The sequence below is a fragment of the Sminthopsis crassicaudata genome, chromosome 6 (assembly GCF_048593235.1).
Source record: "Sminthopsis crassicaudata isolate SCR6 chromosome 6, ASM4859323v1, whole genome shotgun sequence".
NCBI classification, from domain to species: domain Eukaryota; kingdom Metazoa; phylum Chordata; class Mammalia; order Dasyuromorphia; family Dasyuridae; genus Sminthopsis; species Sminthopsis crassicaudata.
Window position 1 is genome coordinate 249,143,101 of NC_133622.1, and position 25,321 is coordinate 249,168,421.

Sequence of the window (25,321 nt, forward strand, 5' to 3'; positions counted from 1 at the left end):
ATGTTTGCACAAAGGCAGACATCCATTTCACAAAGGTGACTTTTGATCTTGAAAGTACTCCTTTCAGGAAAGATCGATCAGAGAAGGCAGACAGTGAAACTCAGCAGAAAGATGGCTAACTGAATACAATTTGCCTTATGATCCTCCTGCTAAGCCATGCAGAGAGTGTAAAATGGGTGTCTAGCCTCTCTGCTGATGAGGACGGGGGCAAGAAAAAAGAAGCTGCCAGCTGACCCCAAATCCGCATGAGAAAGCCACAAGAGCACATTTTAATGAAAATATTAATAATAAATGCTATAATTTTTATAGTGCTTTAAAATGTTTTTACATTAGTCTCTTTTTTAAAATTATAGCTTTTTATTTACAAGATATATGCATGGGTAATTTTGCAGCATTGACAATTACCAAACCTTTTGTTCCAACTTTTCCCCTACTTCCCCTTCCCCCAGATGTCAGGTTGACCAATACATGTTAAATATGTTAAAGTATAAATTAAATAAATATATGTATACATGTCCAAACATTATTTTGCTGTACAAAAAGAATAGGACTTTGAAATAGTGTACAGTTAGCCTGTGAAGGAAATAAAAAATGCAGATGGACAAAAAATGTGCTTAAATATTTTTGAAGCACTTTGCAAAAAAAAAAATTCATTTGATCTTCACAACAGCCCCTCAGAGTAGGTGCTATTATACTCATTTTAGAATTGAGGAAACTGAGGCAGACATAGGTTAAGTGATTTACTGAGGTCCCACAGATAAGAAGCATTTGTGGTTTCCTTGTGAACTCAGATCTTCCTGACTCCACATTCAGTGCTCTATTCATTGTGTCACATATATTTCACTAAGAAGTTCAGAGAGAGAGACGGAGACAGAGAGACAGAGAGACAGAGAGAGAGAGACAGAGAGAGACAGAGACAGACAGAGAGACAGACAGAGAGAGACAGAGACAGAGAGAGACAGAGACAGAGCACAGACAGGGATATAGGTGAAGGCAAAGGAGATTGAGAAAGTGAAATCATACAGAGAAGAGAAAAATCAAAATTGAAAAATTGAATTATGGCAGGAAAGCCTTGGAGGAAGAGAGTATTCAGGAGGAGGGAATGGTCAACATACTTCAGAGAGGTCAAGGAAGATGAAGACTCAGAAGGTCCATGAAGAGACCACTGGGAATCTTGGTGGTTAAATCGCCCTTTCATTCAACCTTAATTGCAACCTGGTGAGCCAAATACAACAGGTATGATCATTCCCCATTTTAGAATTGAAAAAACTGAGTCTCAGAAAGTTCAACTGCCTTAATCATGGTCATATAGCCAGTAATGCTCAGTGGGGGAACTCCAACAATTCTACCCTGACCTCCAGTCCAGCCATCCCACCACCAATTGCCTGTGACCCCCTAGGATCTGAACCTCCATGAATCAGTCCAAGTTTCCCGCAGCACAATCCATCTGGCTGGTCCATCTGCAATCCGAAGTTGATTTTTAACCATGCATTTTATAAATTGATCTTTGTCCCACGTAACCCCGAAACTCTGCACTTTTCTGTGTCTCATTGAGAACGAAAATATTTCTCTTCTTTGGAAGTTCCTGGAGCTGTTTTTACAAGTCTCCCTGTCACTACTTAGAAATCCACGGGCAGGTGGAAGGTCTATTAGTGACCCTCTGGGCATAGGTACTATGTAGAATGGGCATTTAAGCGCCCAAGTCCAGTTCTGATGGCTCCTTCCAGCTAGATACCAAGTCTGTGCCAGTTTTCTTCATCACTGGTTTGAGGCATCCTCAGCTGTACCCAGACCTGAGAACACTGCCTGTCTATACTGCTTCATCAAAGTGAGGAGGAAGGTTCTGGGGAGGAATCCTCCCTGGTCTAAAAAATACATCCCGTGGCAGTCAAATTCCTACTTTCTTAGCAGCTCTCGGAAGAAAAGTTCTCCTTGGGACTAGCATCACAGTCCTGATGGCCTTTGAGGATCTCCTGCCTGAAGTTGGAGAACAGGGAAGATTCCAGATCCTTCAGACCCTCACTTTTGTTCTCCCTCTAATATTTGTAGGGACCCATTTTCTGATAGAGAACATCACTGCCTTTGTCCCTCCACATCGCTGCTGGGTTCCCTTCCTTGACAATACCTCGGCTTTGCTCAATGTGAGTGAGAACCTCAATTATAGTTCCCTACTAAAGCTTTTCATCCCCCTGGATTCCAATGGGAAATTAGAGAGTTGTCGCCGATTCTCCTGGCCACAGTGGCAGCCCTTGCCCCCCAATGTCACAGGACAAAACCTGAGCCACCTGGATTTGGAGCCATGTGTGGATGGCTGGGTTTATGACCAAAGCATCTTCACTTCTTCCATTGTGACTGAGGTAAGAGGTTCTTTCTTGTGCCCCGTTTCCACACCAGGGAGATTTTCTTTTCTTTTGATTTGGAAGTTGGTTCCCTTGGTGAAGAACAGAATCAGATTTTTCTCTTCTGTCACCTCTCCAATTTATAGCTCCCTTTGTGATAAAAATTAGGGAGGGATCCATTGACTAGATCGATGTCATATATCAAAACAACAACAGTAGAGAGAGTTATTCTCAAAATACTGACTCATCTGAATGGGAAAAAAGTCAGAGAACTGAGCACTTATATAGAACATGAAACGTAAGCAATATGGAGACGGTGGAATTGTACAGAAAGTAGGAGGGGAAGATCAGGATGTACACATCAGCAGGGGAAGGATGAAGTTGTCTTCAGTCAGGAAGATCAGGGCCAAAACGAGCTTGAAATTGCTGTCCCAAGCTTGACTGTACATGTAGGATTGTATGATGGCAGTTTCCTCTTCTTATCATAATGGGGCAAGAATTCTGAGCCAGAATTTCCCAACATAATCTTTCTCTTCATCTTAATGGCAGCAAGAGCCCCGAGGCTCCAGTTCTCTTTCCTCACTTTAAGATCTGATGCTCTCATCTTCTCTTTCAGTGGAACCTGGTGTGTGACTCAAAGTCACTGAAGTCCTTGTCTCAAATGCTATTCTTAATTGGGATTCTTCTGGGATTTCTCATAATGGGATATCTCTCAGACAAGTGAGTTTGTCCTGGACATCAATGTTTGTGAAACAGAGAGCCCAAGGCCAAAGAGCTAAAAGTCTGAAGATGATGATATAATAGATCATTTAGTCCAACCCACTCATGGGACTAAGAAGGAAACCAAGGGTTAGAAAAGTAAAGAGATTTATTTAGAGTCAAAAGCAGAATTTGGATCAAGGATTTTTCTCTTCCTCCTTCTCTTTCTCCTCTTGCTCCTCCTCTTCCTCATCCTCTTCCTCCTCTTTCTCGTCCTCTGGTCTTCCTCTTCCTCCTCCTTCTTTCTTCTTCAATTCAAGCATTCTTTCCATGCTCTGCCAATGGTTCACACTAACAAGAAGATCCAGGCCTAGATTTGGAGCTGTGGGTGGAGGAGGAAAGGAACCTAGCAAGTTGCTGATGGACTGAACATAGGACAAAGATCAGTCAGTCAACAGTTAATGGACAAGCATTTCCTTTTTTTTTATGTAGTCTTGACAGAATATATATTTTTAATATAGTTTTTTATTTACCAGATATATGCATAGGTAATTTTACAGCACTGACAATTGCCAAGCCTTTTGTTCCAATTTTTCCCCTCCTTCCCCCCATCCCTTCCCCCAGATGGCAGGTAGAACAATACATATTACATATGTTAAAGTGGAAATTAAATACAATATATGTATACATGTCCATACAGTTATTTTGCTGTACAAAAAGAATTGGACTTTGAAATAGTGTACAATTAGCCTGTGAAGGATATCAAAAATGCAGGAGGACAAAAATAGGGGGATTGGGAATTCTATATAGTGGTTCATAGTCATCTCCCAGAGTTCTTTCATGGACAAGCATTTCTTTTCTTCTTTTTAAATTGTATTTATTTATTTAATTTTTACAAAAATTTTACGCATAGGTAATTTTCCAGCATTGACAATTGCAAAACCTTTTCTTTCAACTTTTCCCCTCCTTCCCCCTACCCCTTCCCCAACCAAGATGGCAGGTTGACCAATACATGTTACATATGTTAAAGTATAGATTAAATATAATATATGTATACATGCCCAAACATGCTGTATAAAAAGAATCGGATTTTGAAAGTGGACAAGCATTTCTTAAACACTTACTACATTCCAGGAATTATGCTATGAGCTGGGGATAGAACAAAACCAAAACAGTCCCTGCCATTAAGGAGCTCGCATTTAATGGGGGAGACAACCTGCTACCAACTCTCCCGGCAGGAAACATTCGCACCAAAGTGGGGGTCATAGTGCTGCACAGGGAGGACTGTGGGAGGCTTCTCACTAAAAGGGGGATATTTAAAGAAGCCAGAGGAGTGGGAAGTGGAGATGGGGGGGCAAGGCAGAGAGGGGAAGGCAAGGAAAATAATGCAAAGCTGAGACTGCCTATATAGGAAACATCGTGGAGTCAGTGTCTTTGCTTGGTAGAGGGGAAGAAAAGGTGAGAAGAATAGGAAAAATGGGGAAGTGCCAGGTGGTAAAAGGCTTTAAAAGCCAAATCGTCCATTGGCGGCTTAAAATAAGAAGAAACTATTGGAATTTAGTGATTGGGACCTGATAGGCTCAGTCCTGAGCTTTATAACAGGTAGCTAACTGCTATCTATGCAGAGCCTTTTGGCACTTGATTGGAGGATGGGTTGTAGTGGAGAGACTTGAGACTGTGAGACCAGCAGAAAGGTGCTGCAAGGGTTCAAGTAGTACCACTTGTACCCAGGTGGAAACTGTTTTAGGAGAGAAAAAGAACATACATCAGAGAGCAGGACTGATAGGATTTGGTAAATGATTGGATATGCAAGAGTGGGTGAGGAGGAAGTCTATGATGATCCTTGAGTAGCAAGCCTGGGTGATTGGCAAGAGAGTGATGCTTCTAAAGGTAAATAAGGAGGAAATTGGCTGAAGCAGAGCCAAGATGGTGGAGTCAAAGGATGCAATGCAGCCAAGCTCCTGTCTACAACTCCTCCAATTAGCTCCCGAAATCGTGCCAGATGGAGTCCTAATGGAGAAATCCAGGAAAATTCACAGTGAGTTCTTTGTCTGGCCCAGGTTAGCATAGGAAGGCAGACAGAGATTTGCAGACACTGACGACAGGGGCAAGGCAGAAGCATATAACATAAGGAACAATCTGGGACCCAGAAAAAAATCTGGGCATCATTACAAAAGGAGGTCCCGGACCCATAGTGGGACTACCCAAGACCCACACTGGAGTACTAAAAAAGGGACAGGTATCAACCAACAGCTTTGTTGCCTACTGGCCAATCCTGGGTCATAGATCCCAACTAGAGTGAAAAGGGGCCAGGGAATGTGACCTAGGGGCAATGTCCTTACCAAATAGGAAGACCCAGTATTGTGTACAGAGCAAAAAAATGTTCGGGAAGCGGCAACAGCAGAGGTGCAGCTCAGAGCAGGGTCTCACTTTCAGGATCCAGTCCAGCCTTTGGAGGAATTACCGAGGAAGAAATCCTGAACCAAAGGGAAACCTACAGTTCTGGTGCTCTAATCCACCAGAACTTTCTACATCACCCACGGGGGCAGAGCCCAGCAGCAGTGTATTCTTGCTCAGATCCAAATTCAGGAATACGTAAAACAGACTGAGGGAGGAGGATAGGAAGCACTCAGACTAAGTGCTGATTCAACTCTAGAAACATGGAAATCTTGCAGGACTCCAATCTGAGCCGTCCCCCAGACCCTGGAAAAACAACACTCAAGGCCCCTCCCCCATAAGCAATGTTTCATTGAAATGATGATGTCAGAAGCCAGATTGTAGAGTGAAGAAAAAAGGGAAAGGAAAGAAAAGGGAGACTTCCATTGGTTGGAAGACATGGGAGGGGGGAACTGAATGAGCAGGTGGGATGGTCAACTGGGGAGGTGGGGAGGTGAGATGATATCATGACTCTGCCCTGACTTTACTGCCCTGACTCAAGGACTCACAGCCATGTGGTTTCCTATGATATAGGTTTGGGCGAAAATGGATACTGATTTTAAGTTACTTCTTGTTTGCTGTCTTCAGCACTGGGGCTGCCTTTGCCCAGGAAGTGCTCGTTTACAATTGCTTTCGTTTCCTGATTGGATTTTTCATGACAGGAATTTTACTTTGCTGTTCCTCACTTGGTAAGTCTTCTCTGGTTTCATTAACATTTTCACCTGTTCGTTGAGATTCCATCTGTGTCTCAAATTCATCTTATGTTGGCCTTTCCTTTCAGTCATGGAATGGGCAACCATCAAGCTCCGGTCCCCACTAACTGTTGTGATATCCTTATTGATCAGCTTGGGGCATCTGTTTGTTGGGCTCCTTTCCTATGGCATCCAAGAATGGCGCAAATTCCAGCTGATAGTGTCTGCTCCCTTCTTTTTCATCCTCCTGACCAATTGGTAAGTGCCCCCAGGTGCGCTCTCTGTCTGCCTCTCTGTCTCTGTCTCTCTCTCACAGAAGCTGCAGATAAAAAATGAATACTCCCAAGTTTCTTTACATATATTTGTATATAATATGGGAAAGCTCATTTCATCACATCTCAAAAGAGGATGGGAATGTTTCCCATAATGGCCTGGGTACCAGTAGGGAGTTCAAACCCATATCTGTTTGAAATAGACTTGAAGTCATATATCTTCATCAAATCATCTGTAGGTTATAAGAAATAAAGAGAATCCAATTAAAGTTATTAGTGATGGACAGATTTTCCCCAAAGTATCAAGAAGAATATTCTAAGGCACAAGAGGTAAGACAGAAAAAAATCATTACATTCATAATGTAGTATAATATATTCAAATCTTCATTTATTATTTATTGATATTATTTATTATCACCCATTATTAGGTGAGTAACTTTGAACAAATCATTTACCCTTCCCATATCTCAGTTTCTTCCTCTGCAAAATGAATTGGTCAGACTAATGAAGAAAAACAGTAATTAAATCAGCATTAAAGACATTAGGTAACAGAAGAGGAAATAGAAAATCCAAATAGAAATATATATTGAACAAGCCATAAATGAGCTTCCTTTAAAAAAGCACCAGGATCAGTTGAATTTGAAAGTGAATTCTACCAAACTTTTAAAGATCAAGTAATTCCAATATTAAATAAATATTTGGAATAATAGAAAAAAGGAGTCCTATCAAACTCTTTTTATGAAACAAATATGATTCTAATATTATAAACCAATTTCATTGATAAATATAAATGCAAAAATTCGAGATAAAATACTAGCTGACTTACTACAACAACATATCACAAAAATTCTACATTGTGACCAAGTAGGATTCATACCAGGAATACAAGGATGGTTTAACATATAGAAGACTATTAATGTAAAATTGATTATGTCAATAGCAAAAGTAATAAAAATCGTGGTACCACTGCCACTAATTTAGAGGCCCCATGGCCTCTTCCTGGTTTTTTGGACCTTGCAAACCACCTTTGGCTGGAAAATTGTTCCACTCCGTCTTTTTACAGGTTCTGATGCTCTAAAATTTGTTTACAGTAAGTATTTAAAGGTATTTGGAGGGGTTTGGGAGAGAACTCCCTACCTTCATTCTGTCATAATCCATTTCAACTGCCTAAGGAAGACTCTGAAGATCACCTGGCAGAAAAAGGACAAGACACTGAGGTCTTTTCTTGACTTGAGCTGTTAAGTATCAAAACTCTACTGCAGAGAATACAACTCTGATGGGCTGGCCATGTTTTCCAAATGTCAAATATGTTTTCCTAAAAGACTATTTTACAGAGAACTCAAACGAGGCAAGTGCTCATATAGTGATCAGAAGAAGCAATACAAACAAGGTCTCTCTGAAGAATTTTCAACTCAACTGCATGGCATGGGAGATGTTGGTAAATGACCAGCCATGATGGTGTGCCTGTAGAAAGAAGGTGCTGTACCTATCCAGGTGGCTAAGATGACAGGAAAATGTAATGAATTTTGGAAGGTTATGGGAAAACCGGGACACTAGTTGTTGGTGAAGTTGTGAACTGATTCAGCCATTCTGAAGAACAATTTGGGAATATGCCCAAAGAGCTATAAGATTGTACATTTCCTTTGATTCAGCAAAGCCACTACTGGGTCTGTGTCCCAAAGAGATCAGAAAAGAGGGGAAAGGACCCACCTGTGCAAAAGATTTGTAGTAGCCCTTTTTGTAGTGGTAAGGAATTGGAAATTGAATGGATATCCATCAATTGGGGAATGGTTGAATAAGTTATGGATACTAATGTAATGGAATATTAGTGTTCTTTAAGAAATAATGAACAGCCCAGTTTCAGAAAAGCCTGGAAAGACTTACATGAACTGATCCTGAGTGAAGTGAGCAGAACCAGGAGATCGTTGTACACAGTAACAGCAAGATTATGTGATGATCAGTTGTGAGAGATTTGGCTCATCTTAGCAATGTGGTGATCCAGAGATAATTCCAATAGGCTTGGGATGGAAAATGCCATTCACATCCACAGAGAGAACTATGGAGACTGAATGTGGATCAAAGCATTTTATTTTCACCTTTATTTTTTGTTTATTTGTCTTTTCTTTCTCATGGTTTTTTTCCATTTTGTCTGATTTTTTTCTTGCACATGACATATATGGAAATATATTTAAGGTATTGTACATGAATAATGTATATCAAAATTACTTGCTGTCTTGGAAGGAGAGAAGAAAGAAAGGGAAAGAACAAAAATTTGAAACACAAAATCTTGCAGAAATGAATGTTGAAAACTATTCTTATACGTAATTGAAAAATAAAATACTATTAAAAAAAAGAAAAGTGCTGTGCTCATGAGCAAAGCAAAAGTACAAAAAAATGAGATGCTCAAATATAGAGACATCTCCACTCAAGATGTTCATATGGACTCTTGAGATGAGACCTTTATCTGAGAAACTATAAAATAGTTTCTCCAATTTTCTGTTTTCCCTCTAATTTTTGGATACATTGGTTTTCTTTGTACAAAACTCCTTTTATTTAATATAATGAAAAATAATCCATTTTACATTTCTCTATCTCTTGATCTGTGGTAGAGTTCTGAGCTCATATTGGTCGGATCAGACACTGACACATTGTACCTTGATTGAAACTAATGGTGTCATTTTAGTCTTCTTTTAGAAGGAAGGACAATAACTATCCATTAATTGTTTATGAGTGGGTACAGCTGATACAATAAAAGTGACAATTCTACCTAAACTAATCTACTTGTTCAATGACATCCTAATTAAATGACCAAAAATGTTTTCTTGACTCATAAAAAAATAATAAAACTCATTTGGAAGAACAAAAAGACAAAAGTATCGAGTTTACATGTAAAGACTGTTTTCAAACCCATCTTGACTTATTTAAAGAATTTATATTAAAAGAGAATAATCAAGATGGGCTCCGGTTGATTTATAATTCCAGCAATGTTGTCAGAGGTCTGTGGTATAGGATAACTGGGGATGAAAGTGTTTACATGTGAACTTCTTTTATATGTTAAATAATGCAAAGTAATTGTAGACAAAAGGTAAAAAAAAAACTTGCTCTGCTACACAGAAATATAACTTTGAAGTAGAAAATGGAGAAGTAACTTATATGTCATATACTATTTAATCAGGTGGTTGCTAGAATCTCCTAGATGGCTGATTGTCAACAATAAACTTGATGATGCCTTAAAGATGCTCAGAAAAGCTGCAAAAATCAATGGAAAAAAGGATAAATCCTTGACTATAGAGGTGAGTGGAGGAGGAGGAACCAGGACTGGGATGTGGAAAATGGGGGCTTGTCAAGTCAGACCCAGTAGCCTGAAAAAGTCTGGTTGCCAAGAGGAAAATCTGCTCTCTGATGATACTTCTCAAGGGGGTTGGGGTGGATGTTTTTTAATCCCTACTTGACAAGAATAGGGCCCCAGTGATTGAAGGTCCCTGGAGACCACAATGAATTTGGCCATTTGAAGACAGTCTCGGAGGCTGCCCTGAAAGAAATCAGAGAGGGGGAAGAGGTACTTGAATTATAGGATTCCCAGAGGGAAGTAAGAGAGGGGACTTATACCATCTGGACTAGCTCTCTGGAGGACCTCAAGACCAGCCCGAGTCCTTGGTCCCAGTGGAGGAGTGAAGAAGGCAGGACACCCACAAGGCTGGTCAAAGATGGAGTCCCTAGTTTCCAAGTCCTCTCAACCCTTAATTACCTTAGTACAATTACATCACCACAGCACACTGCACAAGTATTAACTATAAGCACCCTGCTATTGATATGTTTTTTTTTTTCTTTTCTTTTTTGTTTTTTTTTGAGGCTGGGGTTAAGTGACTTGCCTAGGGTCACACAGCTAGGAAGTGTTAACTGTCTGAGACCAGATTTGAACTCCGGTCCTCCTGAATTCAGGGCTAGTACTCTATCCACTGTGCCACCTAGCTGCCCCTCTGCTATTGATATGTAAATTCCTCTTTACTATCCCTTACTTTAAATAGAACACAGGTGGTCAAGCCCACTTTGACTTCTCAGGAAGGGTAAGAAGGGTCCAAAGGGAGCCAAACCAGACATTGTCAGCAGGTTCCCTCTGGGCTGAAGGATCTTATACCTTACCCAGAATTCCCCCACTATCTGTGGCCCTCTACAAGGATTCTCTCTCCTCTGGTTTAGAAGGGTCCCTGCAGCCCTCTGCCCTTCTGCCCTCCTGTGTTAAACATCATTCTCTTTGCCCCTTTCTGTCTTTTTTCCCCTTTTCTTCTTTGCTCAGTGGTTTAACCCTAGCTCTGCCATTCTATGAGGAGACAATGTAAAATAATAAACAAATAATACAGATTATATGAGATTACATTTATAAGCCACTTAGCACAGTGCTTGCCACATAGTAGGTCCTTATTAAGGACTTATTTCCTACCCGATTCTGTCCCCACAGAAGCCTTGGCTACCAAGGATCACTTTCTCACATATGGCACATTCAGAAAAAAAGTCTGCAGTTGGTACGAAACGAGTTTGATATGCTCTAGTAAATTACAGAAATCCAAGGTAGCAGGAGAAGCCAGACCCTGGAGGCAATGTGGCTAGAAAACTAGATTTTTTGGTCAAGAGATCTCAGTCACATTTGTCCGGGTCCTCATGGGCAAGTTACTAAATCTCAGAACTCAGATTCCTGATCTATATATAACTCATCGGAGAATTTTCTTAATTCATATCTGGGATACTAAACAAGACCACCCTTGGTTCCTACATTTGAATATCTATGAGGCACAAAGAAAAATGCCCTCTGTCTCAACTTCAGCCCTGCTGCAAGGAGGAAGGGAAAATGCTCAAGGAGCATGGAGGGCTACATCCTCTCCGAATCACAGTTCTTGACCCCTTACTGGAAGGTTGTCTTTACTGTTCAGCCAATGAACACCAACCAAAGAAGAGACATTTAATGAGATAACTTAAGAAGTATTCATATTCTCCCCACAAACCTGAGGAACACTTCCCACACCCATAATATGGGTAGGGCACACAAGATCATACAATAACAAAATCCCTACATAGAGGTCTCTATTCATTTTACACATGAGGAAATGGAGTTCCAGAGAGTTTTTTCATTAGCTTAGGTAGCACAGGAAATATTAATGACAAGATCTGAACTCAGATTTTCTGACTCCAAAGCCTGTGCTAAAGCTTATTTTTCTCCTTTTTGTTGCTTTTTAGCTTTTGTGCTACATATATGCTAGAACTGACTAGGTTCTGAAAAACATCGAATTTAGAGAGTAGCAATGATGCATCTCCATTGTAGTTTTCTTAAAATATATTGATGTTCCTGGAGGACTTTCTTTCTTTCTTCCTTTCTTTCTTTCTTTCTTTTTCTTTCTTTTTGTTTCTTTCTTTCTTCCTTTCTTCCTTTCTTTCTCTTTCTTTCTTTCTTTCTTTCTTTCTTTCTTTCTTTCTTTCTTTCTTTCTTTCTTTCTTTCTTTCTTTCTTTCTTTCTTTCTTTCTTTTTCTTTCTTTCTTTCTTTCTTTTTCTTTCTCTCTTTGTTTCCCTTTCTCTCTTTCTTTCCCTTCCTTCCTTCCTTCCTTCCTTCCTTCCTTCCTTCCTTCCTTCCTTCCTTCCTTCCTTTCTTTCTTTCTTTCTTTCTTTCTTTCTTTCTTTCTTTCTTTCTTTCTTTCTTTCTTTCTTTCTTTCTTTCTTTCTTTCTTTCTTTCTTTCTTTCTTTCTTTCTTTCTTTCTTTCTTTCTTTCTTTCTTTCTTTCTTTCTCTTTCTTTCTTCCTTCCTTTCTTTTTCTTCCTTCCTTCCTTCCTTCCTTCCTTCCTTCCTTCCTTCCTTCCTTCCTTCCTTCCTTCCTTCCTTGCTTTTGCTGAGGCAATTGGGGTTAAAAGACTTGCCCAGGGTGACACAGGTAGGAAGTGTTAAGTGTCTGAGGTTAAATTTGAACTTAGGTCCTCCCAACTTCAGGGTTGGTGCGTTACCCATAGCTATGTTTATTTCTTAGCTGGTATTTCCATTGAGGAGCAGACTAAAAGAATTTATGGGGCCCAAGTATTCATCCCTCACACTGTAGTGGCAGACATGGAGATAGCCTGTTATCTCTGCTGATCAATGGTACCCCTCTAGTCCCATGGTTACAGATATGGCTCCAATGGGCATGATATTATACAGCTGGTCAATCAGGTACAGAAAGGTTTTATGAGGCTTTGAGGTAATAGCCAATAAGCTATCAGTTGGTCCTAGTCTATGCCTAGAATCTCTTACCAACCCAATTCTTCTTGCTCCTTCCTTCTGTTCTGACCTGCTCTAATATCCAGATTGATTCCATCCTTGCCTTTTCTCCCTAAAGGATTTGAAATCCGCCATGAAGAAGGAGTCGTCTGCAAGCCAGACCCATAACACCATGTTGGATTTGGTTCGCTCACCCATCCTGCATAGAAGAGTCCTCTGTATGTCTTTTATAGGGTGGGTTCTCCATAATATAAGAAGAATATTAAAGTTTACAGTACCACCAAAGAACCCCTCAGGTAGACACAATAAATAGGTACTAGAACAGGACATCTTCGCTCAATGATCCACACAACTATAGAATCTTAGAGTTAGGTGGCCCAGTGGATCGAGTACCAGCCCTGGAATCAAAAAGACTTCTATTTCTAAATTCAAATCTGACCTGAAATACTTAATAGTTGTGTGACCCTGAGCAAGTCATTTCACCATGTTTCCTTCAGTTTCCTCATCTGTAAAATGATCGGAAAAGAAAATGGCAAACCCTTGGAGAACCTTTGCCAAGAAAACCCTCAATGGGTTCATAAAGATTCAAATTTGGCTGAAATGGCTCAATAACAAGGAGTTGGACAAGTTGCCCAGGTTATCTAATTCAATCTGAATTTAAATAATTTGCCTACCAGTATTCTTCACCTGAACCCCATTAACACATAACTAGCTTTTGCCTAAAAACTTGTAGTGAGAGGGAATCCACTGTCTCTTGGCCCAGTCTTTCTGTCTTCTGATCATTCTAATTAATACGAGATTGTTCTCTACCTGGAGTCTCAACCTGCCTCTCTGCAACTTCCATCCTGGGCTCCTATTTCTACCTCTGGGCCATCCAGACCAAGTGTTTGCTCTTCTATATGTCACCTCCTTCAGGTCCTTTAAGGCAGGGCACACTGTTCCCCTTCCCCAAGGCTTCTCTTCTCCAAATGAAGCATCCCTAGGTTCTTCAAGTGGCAGGAGCGTCCTGGCTCCGCTCCTGTGGACACTCATCTTAGCTGTTTCCAAGAAGAAAACTCAAATCAAGAATAGCCTCCAGAGCTTCCTTAAGTGATAATAGAAATCTATGTCAAGGAACTCTAAAATTAGCATTATGCTTCCATGGAACCAAGACCTCAAGGATATTCACTAGTGACATTGAAACTCATTGTTTCTCATCTTGTATAATTTTTTGGTCCATGTCATTCCATAAATCTTCCATGAAGGATCTATCCAATGTGAGAGAGTGATAAAGGTGATAATGATCGCTAACATTTATATGCTGCCTTGCAAAGCAAGTGACAAATATTTTTCCATTCGCTCCTTGTAACAACCCTTTGAAACATGTGTTATTACTACCATTTAACAAAGGAGGAAACTTTGGCAGACTGAGGATAAATGACTTGCCCAGATTTGTATAATTAGTAAGTATTTTAGGCTAGATTTGAATTCCTGATGCTAGGTCTTGTACGCTTCCCTCTGTGTCACCCCATTGCCAATCTTCCTGTAGGTCTCTTCCCATTTACTTGATAACAGGATGGCAATTGGGCAGCCCAGTTATTTATCCCTCCCTCATGGTCCCTACATCCCAGGTGCAATCATACATCATTTTGAAGATACCTTTCCTGCCATTTAAAAAAGAAAAACTTAGATTCGACCTGTAGGGCTTGTCTTATGTGAAGGATGCAAAATTTCTTTCCCCTCTTTAATCCACAAAATCTCTCCCTTTTTCTCTGTGGATCCCAGGCATCCTTCTATGCCTCTTATCTTTCATATTTAAATGTTTCCTTTTGATGCAATTTTTTTTGCTCTTTTCCAAGTGTGATCTAACTTTCTGGAAGAGATAGTGTTATATTTTCAAGGACCAAACACCCAGATTTCATCCAATATAAGGTCCTTATATCCCTATTCAACTGTCTCTATATCCTCATTTTAGCACTCCTGAGAGGAATCCTCTCCTATCTCCAGAGTAAAGCCTTTTTCCCTCCTTCCCACTTCAATCTTTTTCTCTTATGTTTCACCTACTCCCCAGTAAGCTCTTTTTTTTTTGAGTGAGACCAGAAAGGAAGTATCTCCTCATAGCTAGATTAAACCCTAAAGCCTCACAGATTCTCCTCTATGCCCCTGTTCCCCTTCCTCCTTCTATATGTTCTTAAAATACTATATACTCACTATGATGATTTGCAGATATGATGGTATACTTAGAAAATCCTAGAGAATCAACTAAAAAACTAGTAAAAAAATTTTAATAGTTTTAGCAAAATTTCAGGATATAAGAAAAATGCACATGAATCATCTGCATTTCTATATATTACCAACAAAGTTCACAGCAAGAGATAGAGAGATAATCTGTTTAAAATAACTGTAGACAACCCAAAGTTCTTTTGAGATTATTTGCCAGGACAAACCCAAGAACAATATGAACACTCTTACAAGCATGTCTCACACAAATAAAGTCAGATCTAAACAATTGTAAAAAATAATAATTGAGGGGCAGCTAGGTGGCACAGTGGATAGAGCACCAGCCCTGAAGTCAGGAGGACCTGAGTTCAAATATGACCTCAGATATTGAACACTTCCTAGCTGTGTGATCCTGGGCAAGTCACTTAACCCCAATTGCCTCAGCAAAAAATAAAAAAATAAAATTAATTGAGCAAGATTATGCCAAACCAATATAATGAAAATTACCAGTTAACCTAAATTAACTTAATTATTCAGTCCCTACTAATGTATTACCAAAAATTATTTTATTAAGCTAGAAAAAAATAACACCAAAATTCAAGTATGTCAAAGAAATCAGTGAAAAAATATATGAAGAAAGGTGGCCTTGCCATACCAAACCTCAAACTGTATTTTAGAATGATGATCACTAGAGTGATGGATCAGTAGGATAGATTAGGCATTCAATACATTGTGGTCAATGATCAGTTATTTAGCATTTGACAAACCAAAGATCAAAGCTTTTGGAACAAAAAAGTCATTATTTCACAAAAATTATTAGGAAAACTGGAAATTGGTATTACAGAAACTAAGTAGAGACCAAAATCTCACACTATATACCAAGATGCGGTCAAAATAGCTACATTATTTTCACATAGAAGGTGATGCCATAAACAAATTAGGAGAACACGGAAGTGTTCCTGTCAGATCTATGAATAAAGAAAGACTTTAGAACCAAATAAGACATAGAAAGCATCACAAAATATAAAATAGCTAATTTTGATTACATAAAATTAAAAAGCTTTTACACAAACAAAACCAATGCAGCCAAAATTAGAAGAAAAGCAGAACACGAGAGAGGTGATTTACAGCAAATATCTCTGAAAAAGGTTTCATTTCTCAAGTATATGGAGAGCTGAGTCAAATTTATGATTACAGGCATTCCCCAACTGATAAAAAATCATAGAATATGAATTTTTTTTCCAAGGAAACCTATAGGCATATGGAAAATGCTCTAAATCATATGAATAGAGAAATGCAAATTAAAACAAATCAGAGATACCAAGTCACATCTATCAGATTGGCAAATATGATAGAAAAAAGGAACAAAATAAATTTTGGAAGGAATTTGATGGGGAAAGTAGGATATTAAGGTAATTTTGGTATAGCTGTTAACTACTTTAACCATTCTGGAAAATAACTCAAAGGGCTATAAAACTGTGCCTACATTTTGATTCAGCAATATCACTTCTAGGTCTGTATCCCAAAAAACATTTTTTTAAGGGAAAAGAGCCAATCTGCACAAAGTAGCTTTTTTTGGTGGCTAAGAACTGAAGATTGAGGGAGTGTTCAATTGAGGAATGACTGAAGAAATTATTTTATATGATTGTGGTGGAATATTATTATGTTGTAAGAAATGATAAGCAGGATGCTTTCAGAAAAAAAAAAACTTGGGAAAAGTTACAAAAATTGATACAAAGTGAAATGAGCAAAATCAGGAGAACATTGTACAAAATAATTGCAGTACTGTACAATGAGGAATTGTATGTGACTTTGCTATTCTCAATAATACAATGATCCAAGATAATTCCTAAGAATCTACCTCCAGAGAAAGAATTGATGGCGTCTGAAGGCAGATCAAAGAATAATGCTTCCTCCTCCTACACCTCTCTCTCTCTCTCTCTATCCATATCTCCCTCCCTTTCAGTCTCTCTCTATATCTCTGTCTCTGTCTTCCTGTCTCTCCTTGCTTTTTCTATTTCTTTCTTTTTCACATTTTCCCCCCACAAAATGATAATGGGAATGTTTTCCATGACTGCACATATACAACTTATATCAGATTGTTTACCATCTCAGGGAAAGGGAAGAGAGGAAGGGAGAGATAGAATTCAAAATTCAAAATTAAAAATAACAATGAACTTTAAAAATGTTTTTAAATGTAATTAGAAAATATTAAATATTATTAAAGGAAAAAATACAGCTTTCCACACTCTCTATATTAGAAATCTGTGTTTCCTGAACTAGGGAGTCCACCGCCCACTTTGAATCTTTGTATGTGCAGTTGTTCGTGCCTAGGACATATGCTCATCTCACCTTTCCCTTCTGGAATCCTTGGCTGTCTTCAAGACTCAGCTCCTACTGGAGCCTTTTCTGATCACTCTACTTAGTGATCCCCTTGTCCTCCTGGATTTAACTGTATTCATGGAGCATTGCCTCCCCAACAGGATATGAACTCCCTAGCACTGAGTGCAGGCCCTGGAACCCAACAGGTATTTAATGAAAGCTTATTGATCTGAACTGCATCTAATAGTGAACTCTGGGCCACAAGTGTGATGGATTTTCTCTGCTTTCCCCACTGTCTGCTGCAGTTTCTCAACAGGAATACTTTTTTATGGACTCTCAATCAATCTTCAGGACTTGGGGTACAATATTAAAATCCTCCAGGTTATTTTAGGATTTTCCAGCTTCCTATCCAGGTTTGGAACCATTTTCATAATGAATTGCTTTGGCCGTCGAACGATATCAATACCTTGCCTCCTCTTTGCTGGACTCTTGACACTTGTCTGTGCATTTCTGCCTCAAGGTAAGAGAATAGGTTTTGAGGAAAGGGGAACAGGGGAAGTAGGAGCAGCACAGGATCAGCTAATGAGGCAGCGAGGTGGCCCAGGGGATAGAGCAAAGGCAGCTAGAAAGCCCAATAGACAAGAGTACTGGTGCTGGAGTCAGTATGACTTGAGTTCAAAACCAGCCTCAGCTAGATGACCGTGAGCAAATTATTTACCCTCTGCCTACTTCCATTTCCTCATCTGTAAAATGGGGATAATAATAATAAAACTCCCTCAAGGAGTTTTGTCAGATAATATTTCTAATGTGCTTAGTCCACTGCCTGGCACATGATGGGCTTTATAAAAATATCAGCTATGTTATTTTTGTCATCTGTGAGGAGCTCCTTGGCCATCCTTCAGGCTGGATTTAATGTGTCTTCCAGAGCTGGTCAGACCGGCCCTCTACCTCCCACTTTGGAGCATAGGGATACTGAAATGAATCTGGAACTTAGGATCTTGATTCTGCCAAGAGACTATTAGGGTGAGGATATCCTTCTGGTTGTCTTCATTATTCCCTATGACTTAGAATACAAAAGTCTTCGATCAGGAATCAATGATCACGATGGGCTCCTTGAATGTTAGGGCCCTACCAAGGAGACGGAGATCTGATCTCAAAGCTGAGAAGTACCTCCCATTTACACTGGCTAGCTCTTGTACCCATCTGGTTGTTTGTATGCTGCCTCCCTCCTTAGAATATGAGCTCCTTGTTTTTTACCTTCTTTGAATCCCCAGCACTTAGCCCAGTGCTTGACATGTAGTAAGTGCTTAATGAATGCTCATCAGTGACTGAGTTCAGTCTCATCTCATGCATACTTTCTGTGTGATCCTGAGCAGGTCACTGAACTCCTTTTTTTGTGTGGCAAAAAAGTAGGTTTATTACACTAAGAAAACAACTTTCTTAGTGGGCAAAATCCTGTTAGGACTTTAGCCTGAACTCTTCAATGTACTAAGCAACTCATAAATTATAGATTGCAGAGAAAAGACCGATCTGTGTGAATTTCTTTACTTGTATGTCCCCTATACACCTACAAAAGGATGAAATCACAGGTCTAGTCCCTATCCCCAGGGATTATTACTTATATATGCACTTTTATATGCACTTATATGCCTCTAATACATATACCTAATAAGTAATATATACCACCCTTTATATACCTCTATTAAAAAATAAAGGGATGGATAGATGGGTAGGTAGATGAAAGGAATGATTAAATAGAAGAATTAGTTGAGGAATGATTCCATGGGAAAATATGTGAATTGATAGTGTGAATGAATGAATGAATGAATGAATGAGTGAACAAATAAGTGGCTCCAAGATGTGTTGAATTCTGATTTAATGAGTTTTTTTGGTGTTCTGCCTTATAGGAATTTTGCGGGCGACTTTGACAATGGTAGGAATCAACTGTCTTGTGATCTGCATTTCGTGTAATTCTGTCTATCACACTGAGCTCCTCCCCACAATAGTCAGGTAAGACAGAGAATTTGGGGACAAAGTAGCAGCCATTGCCATTTGTGGGAGAAGGGGAATGAAAGAGACTCCATAGACTAGATCTCTCAGGAGACGGGTCAGGGCGATTGTCTGCGTCTAGGCCTCTCCCTGACATAACCAGGCTCTCACCTTCGAGGTCCAGAAATCCTGGCCCTGCTCCCCAGGCACCCACACCAAATAACATCTTCTCTCAAACTTAGATCATTCTCTCAGCCCTTTCTGTGGCTCTGGAAAAAAAATTTCCATCTTCCTTGAAAGCAACCTGCTGATTGATGACCAGAAACTATCTAAGCTGGTTCTTTGATCAAAAAGATAGTGAGCCTCCCTGGATCCAGAGAGGAAATCTTTCCAGCTTCATTGGGGCTGCCATGGCCTCTGTCCCATGTGGCTTTTGGAGACCCAGAGACCCCCCTTGTCCCAGGGGATTATCTGAGCTGAAGCACATGGATCTGTTTCTTTAGACGTAGGTTTACAGCCAATCTCAGGAATTTAGCAGCTTCAACTACACACCATGGACTACCAATTTGGCTGGGCAATGCCAACAAGCCCAGAGGCATCGGGAAGTCTGATCTCTCTCTCACCTCCAGCCTGGTCTGAACGTGGACTTGAACAAGCCAGTATTCTAGGATAATAGTATCTAGCATTCATTTAGCACTTTTAAAGTTTCCCAAAAGTTTAGTCTCGAAACCTTTGGCATTAGGGAGAATGCTTCAGATAAAATCTGGACTAGATTCTGAAAAACATGAGTTCAAATTTAGTCTCAGATACCGACTAGCTGTACTACACCAAGTAAATCACTTAAAGTGTCTTTACCTCATCTGTAAAATGGGGATAATAACAGCACTTACTATCCAGAGTGGTTAGGAATATTAGTGAGACAACATATGTAAAGCACTATGTGAACCTTAAAGTCTCCTCCTCATCATCATCATTGTCACATTGAAGGACAGATTATAAATAGGGGCTAGCCAATAAGAACCTTATCCTCATGAGCATGCAAAGAATCCCCAGTCTGGGAACAGCTAGATGGTGCAGTGGATAGAGCACCAGCCCTGAATTCAGGAGGACCCGAGTTCAAATCTGACCTCAGACACTTAATACTTCCTAGCTGTGTGACCCTGGGCAAGTCACTTAAAAAAAAAAAAAAAAGAATTCTCAGCTGGTGAAACCACACATGTTGAATGTGAGAGCATGGGTGGGCATTCTGGGACTGTGTCCAAATAGCTCTCCATAGTTTGCTTCCGATCGCCATCGATCCAGCAGTTGGTGTATAAGCAAAAGACTCCCTAAAGGGACTAATTTAGATTTTTGCTAAACATTTGCCAGCATGCCACTGGCTGTCCCTAGGAAAATAAGGGAGGGCGCAGCTAGTTAGTGCAGTGGGAGCACCAGCCCTGAAGTCAGGAGGACCTGAGTTCAAATGTAGTCTCAGATATTTAACACTTCCTGGCTGTGTGACCCTGGGCAAGTCACTTACCCCCAATTGCTTAGCAAAAGAAAAAAAAAAAAAAGAGATAAGAAGAGAACACCTTGAATGCTCTTGATGAGTTCAGGTGACTTGGCCTAGAAGAACTACATCCTGGGCTCCTGCAAGAACAAGTCATAAAGATAGAGGGATAGAGTGATGGCCATCTTGGTCAGTGATAATAAGTGAGAATGGAGAACAGGAAAGGGACTACAAGATTAGAGAAAGACAATTATCAAAAAAGGGAAGTGAACAAAGCCTACAAATCTGAGGTCAATGAGCTTGAGTTGGATTATTCCTAGAAAATTCTACAACAAACCATTAAAAATATGGTTTGAGGATCTCTAGGAAAGGAGACTACTTTGATTAGGAGCAGCCAGCATGATGGTGTCATCAAGGCCAAGGCCGGCCAGACTAACCTTACAGTCCTTTTTAGACAGGATTGCTGAATGAGCAGATAAGGGGAACACTTGGACAGAAAACGCCATCTGCATCCAGAAAAAAGAATTAAGGAGACTGAATGTAAATCAACACATGTTATGTTCACTTCTTTTTTTCTGTTTTTTTATTTTTATCTCTCCCATGATTTTTCCCTTTTGCTCTGATTTTTCTCTCCCCACGTGACTCATAAAGTAACAACTTAAAAATAAATAAATTTACTAGGAAAAAAAGAAGAAGAAAAGATAAGGGGAATGCTGTGGATAAGAGTTTACTTCAATGTAACAAAACTCTTGATAAAATGTGTCGTGCTGTTTGGGGAAAAGATGGAGTGACATGGATTATATGAGGATACATTAGCTCTTCAGAACTGGTTTCAGGGCAGATCCCGGGGGTTGTTAATTGTTCATTGTCAGCATAGTGGAAAATCTCTAGTGGAGAGGCCCAGCGATCTGGCTTTGGCCCTATTCTCAATGACTTGGATAAAGGCATAGATGGCCTGCTCATCAAATCTGACCATGACCCAAAGCTGGAAGGGACTGGATAATCCCTTCTAAAACACTGGATAAATGAGTTTGACAGACAAGAGCACAAGGCTGAGGAGATAAAAGATCAGCTCCACATAGGTGCCCTTTAGCACCCCTTATTTGGGCAGCCCAGATGTCAGGTATCCAGAAGAAGTCAACCAGGCTGTTGCAGGGCCATGAGCTTATGATCTAAGAGGAACAATGGAAGGAACTTGATGTGTTTAGTCATAAGGAAAAAAAAAACATTTTTAAGAAGAAAAAGAAAGAAAAAAAAACAGTAAAATGGATCAGGGCATTGAAAAAATATGAAATTGTCTATAGTATTTCATGCCTGTCAACCTTTCAAATCTGCAAAGTAGTTGAAGGAAAGGGATGTCTTCATAACTCTTCTTTGTGCTATTCTTCCCATTTAATATTGTAGTCTTCCACTTAACACTTCCTAGCTGTGTGACCCTGGGCAAGTCACTTAACCCCAATTGCCTCAACAACAAAAAAAAATATTGTAATCCTCATTGTACATAGTTTTCCTAGCTTTTCTAATCAACAGTTCCTCTCTTGAAGGAGTTTACACTCTTCTGGAAGAGAGATGTGGCCCACGTGTCCACCAAAGGAGGAGTGCCATCCACACAAGAGATGAAGGAAGTTGATTCTTTACCCCTCAGCCTTAGATATCAAAGACAAACAGGAGAATTTAAGCTCTTGGGGCAATTTGGATTTAACATATTTGCTTACTAATTGAGCTCACTTAGGGAATGAGCAGCATTTTCTTTCTCTTCAAATGTATCCATTCCAGGAGCCCCTGAGCTTCCAATAGTTTTTTAAGAATTTCACCCCTCCATGAATATACACTGCCCACTCTGCTAACAGAAGGGAAGGGTATCTTTAACAGGGGCTGAGTCTAGGACTTGTATAGAATCACAGAATCTGTCTGACAGGACCTCTAATCCAACTCGTGCATGATGGGATCTTCCTTCTAACACACTCAGCAGGTGATTGTCCAGCAACTGTTTGAAGGCTCCCAAGGAGGAGGACCTCGCCACTTCTTGAGACTGTGACAATAAGCTCTCCTTTATCCTGACAGGAACAGGTGCAAGGGAATCATTCTCACCATAGATCGGATAGGGGCAATGCTGGCCCCACTGGTTAGTATTCTCAAACACTACATCCCAGCCCTGCCATTGATCATCTTTGCACTCCTATGCATCATTGCCAGCTTTGTGGTCTTCTTCCTCCCTGAAACCCAAAACAAACCAATACCTGACACCATGCAAGACCTAGAATGTGGGTGAGTACTGCCTGGGGGGTCTTGGAAAAATCCCTTAACTTGCCTAAGCTTCATTTCCTCATTTCTCGTCCATCAATTGGATCAGATAGATTTACTTTACTTGACACTTACTGTATGCTTTAAAAAGCTTTATGCTAAGCAGTTGGGAAACATAAACAATCTCTATACTGAAGGAGTTTATATTCTACTAGGGGAAGAACATTTATATTAGAGAGCATCACGGGCTTGGAACAATATTTTGATCTGGAGACTCACAGGGAGGGTCAATGGAGCCCCAGCGGAGTCTATTGACAAGGCCTTTTCAGGAGCACTGCCAATATTGTTTTCAGAACTTTTCAAGATTTGGAAAGGGACTGAAAGAGGGGTGGAATATGGAGGGACAAATGTCAGAATTGCCACTAGATGGCGCCCAAAGACATGGATTCTTTGTACAAAAAGGCATTCAAGTCATCAAATCACCATCAAGATTCTCCTGGCAATTAGATTTACAGGTGAATTCTATCAAACATTTAAAGAACAATTAATTTCAGTACTATATAAATTATTTGGAAAAATAGATAAAGAAGGAGTCCTGCTAAATTCCTTCTATGATACAAATGTGGTGCTGATACCTAAACCAGGAAGAGCCAAAACAGAGAAAGAAAATTACAGACCCATCTCCCTAATGAATATTGATGCAAAAATTTTAAATAAAATATTAGCAAAGATATTACAATAACTTAGCAGGATAATACACTATGGCCAAGGGATTTATACCAGGAATGCAGGGCTGGTTCAATATCAAGAAAACTATACTTTCTGACCATATCAACAACAAAACTCACAGAAATTATCTGACAATCGCAATAGATGCAGAAAAAGCTTTTGACAAAATGCAGCACCCATTACTATTAGAATTCTCCTGGTCCCCATCTCAGATAAGTTTCCTCCCCCAATCAAATGAGGGAATATTTGTAAAAGCACTTAATGGCAGTACTTGGCATATAGTGGGTATTTCAAAAACACTTAATCCTTTTCCTTTATCGAATACACTCATGTTTCTTTATTTTACATTCATTCATGAACAGACATTCAAAAGAAGAAGGAAGAGCTGAGGGTGACAGCATGGTGAAAGTAAGCCAATTTTAGGATTACTCCCAGGAGTCTAATTAAGAAGAAAATGATGCTAGTCTAACCCAGAGTTTCCTCTTCTCCTGGTGGGGAGTAGATGCATCCAGCCTTTATAGCACCAGTGATCCTGTTTGGATTTCAGGTTTCCAAGAGGTTTAGTAGTGTAAATCAATCAATAAGCCTTAATTAAACACTATAATCATCTTTGTACCATCTCACATTGACTAATATAACAAAAAAGGGGGCATGTGGGAAAAGTGGGACTCTAATACACTATTGGTGGAGTGGATCCATCCATTCTGGAGAGCAATTTGGAACTATACCTGAAAGTCAATCAAACTGTTTATACTTTTTGATTCACTAACACCCCTACTAAGTCTATATCTCAAAGAGGTTTTGTTGTGTGCTTTTTTAAATGGGAAAAAGACTATTTGTACAAAAATATTTATAGCAGCTCTTTTAATGGTGGTAAAAATGGGAAACTGAGGGGATGTCAGTCAATTGAGAAGTGGCTGAAAAGTTGTGGTATATGATTATGATGGAATATTATTGTGCTATAAGAAATGATAAGCAGATTACTTTCTAAATATCCTGGAAATACAAATGAACTGATGGAAAGTGAAGTGAGCAGAACCAGAACCTTATACACAACAACAGCATCATTGTATGATCATGTATGATCAATCATGAATGACCTAGCTATTCCCAGCAATAAAATGATCCAAGACAATCCAAAGGTGGTGTGTGAAAAAATGCTATTCATCTTCAGAGAAAGAACTGATGGAGTCCATATGCAGAACAAAGTATACAATTTTAATTTTTTTTTCATGTTTTCCCCCTTGTGGCCCATCTCTTCTTTCACAACATGACTAATATGGAAATCTGCTTTTCACGATCACACAAAAATAGCCTATATCAAATTGCTCACTGACTTAAGGAAGGGGGAGATGAGACAGGGAGAACTCAAAAAATTTAAATGAATGTTTAAATTTGTCTTTACATGTAACTGGAAAAAAAGTACTATTTAAAACATTAAACACTTACTAAATGCTAATCTCTGGAAATATAAAGGCAAAAAGCCAGCAAGCTTTGTTCATAAGATCACATCTTATTTGGGGAGATAGTACAAACCCAGATAAATAAATACAAAATATACGTAAAATAAAGCATCTCAGAGAACTCTCCACAGAAAATTGGTACAGTCCTCACTCCACGGAGTATCCACGAGCAAAACTCAGTGGTTTGAAGACCTGCTCTTTAACAATCC

At 39.6% G+C, this 25,321-nt stretch overlaps 1 protein-coding gene across 2 annotated transcripts; it reads left to right on the forward strand.

The window, feature by feature from the left end:
- Positions 1-1,524: 1,524 nt before the first annotated feature.
- Positions 1,525-24,790, forward strand: LOC141545628 (steroid transmembrane transporter SLC22A24-like). Of its 2 annotated transcripts, XM_074272751.1 has the most exons (9): positions 1,532-2,357; positions 6,009-6,163; positions 6,256-6,424; positions 9,614-9,731; positions 12,796-12,911; positions 17,504-17,718; positions 19,106-19,208; positions 22,741-22,944; positions 24,012-24,790. In XM_074272751.1, exons 2-9 carry the CDS (start codon positions 6,130-6,132, stop codon positions 24,070-24,072), a joined length of 1,020 nt encoding a protein of 339 aa, XP_074128852.1. In that variant the 5' UTR covers positions 1,532-2,357; positions 6,009-6,129; the 3' UTR covers positions 24,073-24,790. The 2 variants fall into 2 exon arrangements, with proteins under 2 accessions (XP_074128851.1, XP_074128852.1); XM_074272750.1 differs by lacking the exons at positions 17,504-17,718; positions 19,106-19,208; positions 22,741-22,944; positions 24,012-24,790 and adding an exon at positions 2,956-3,059 and having other exon boundaries at positions 1,525-2,357; positions 12,796-13,927.
- Positions 24,791-25,321: the final 531 nt, after the last annotated feature.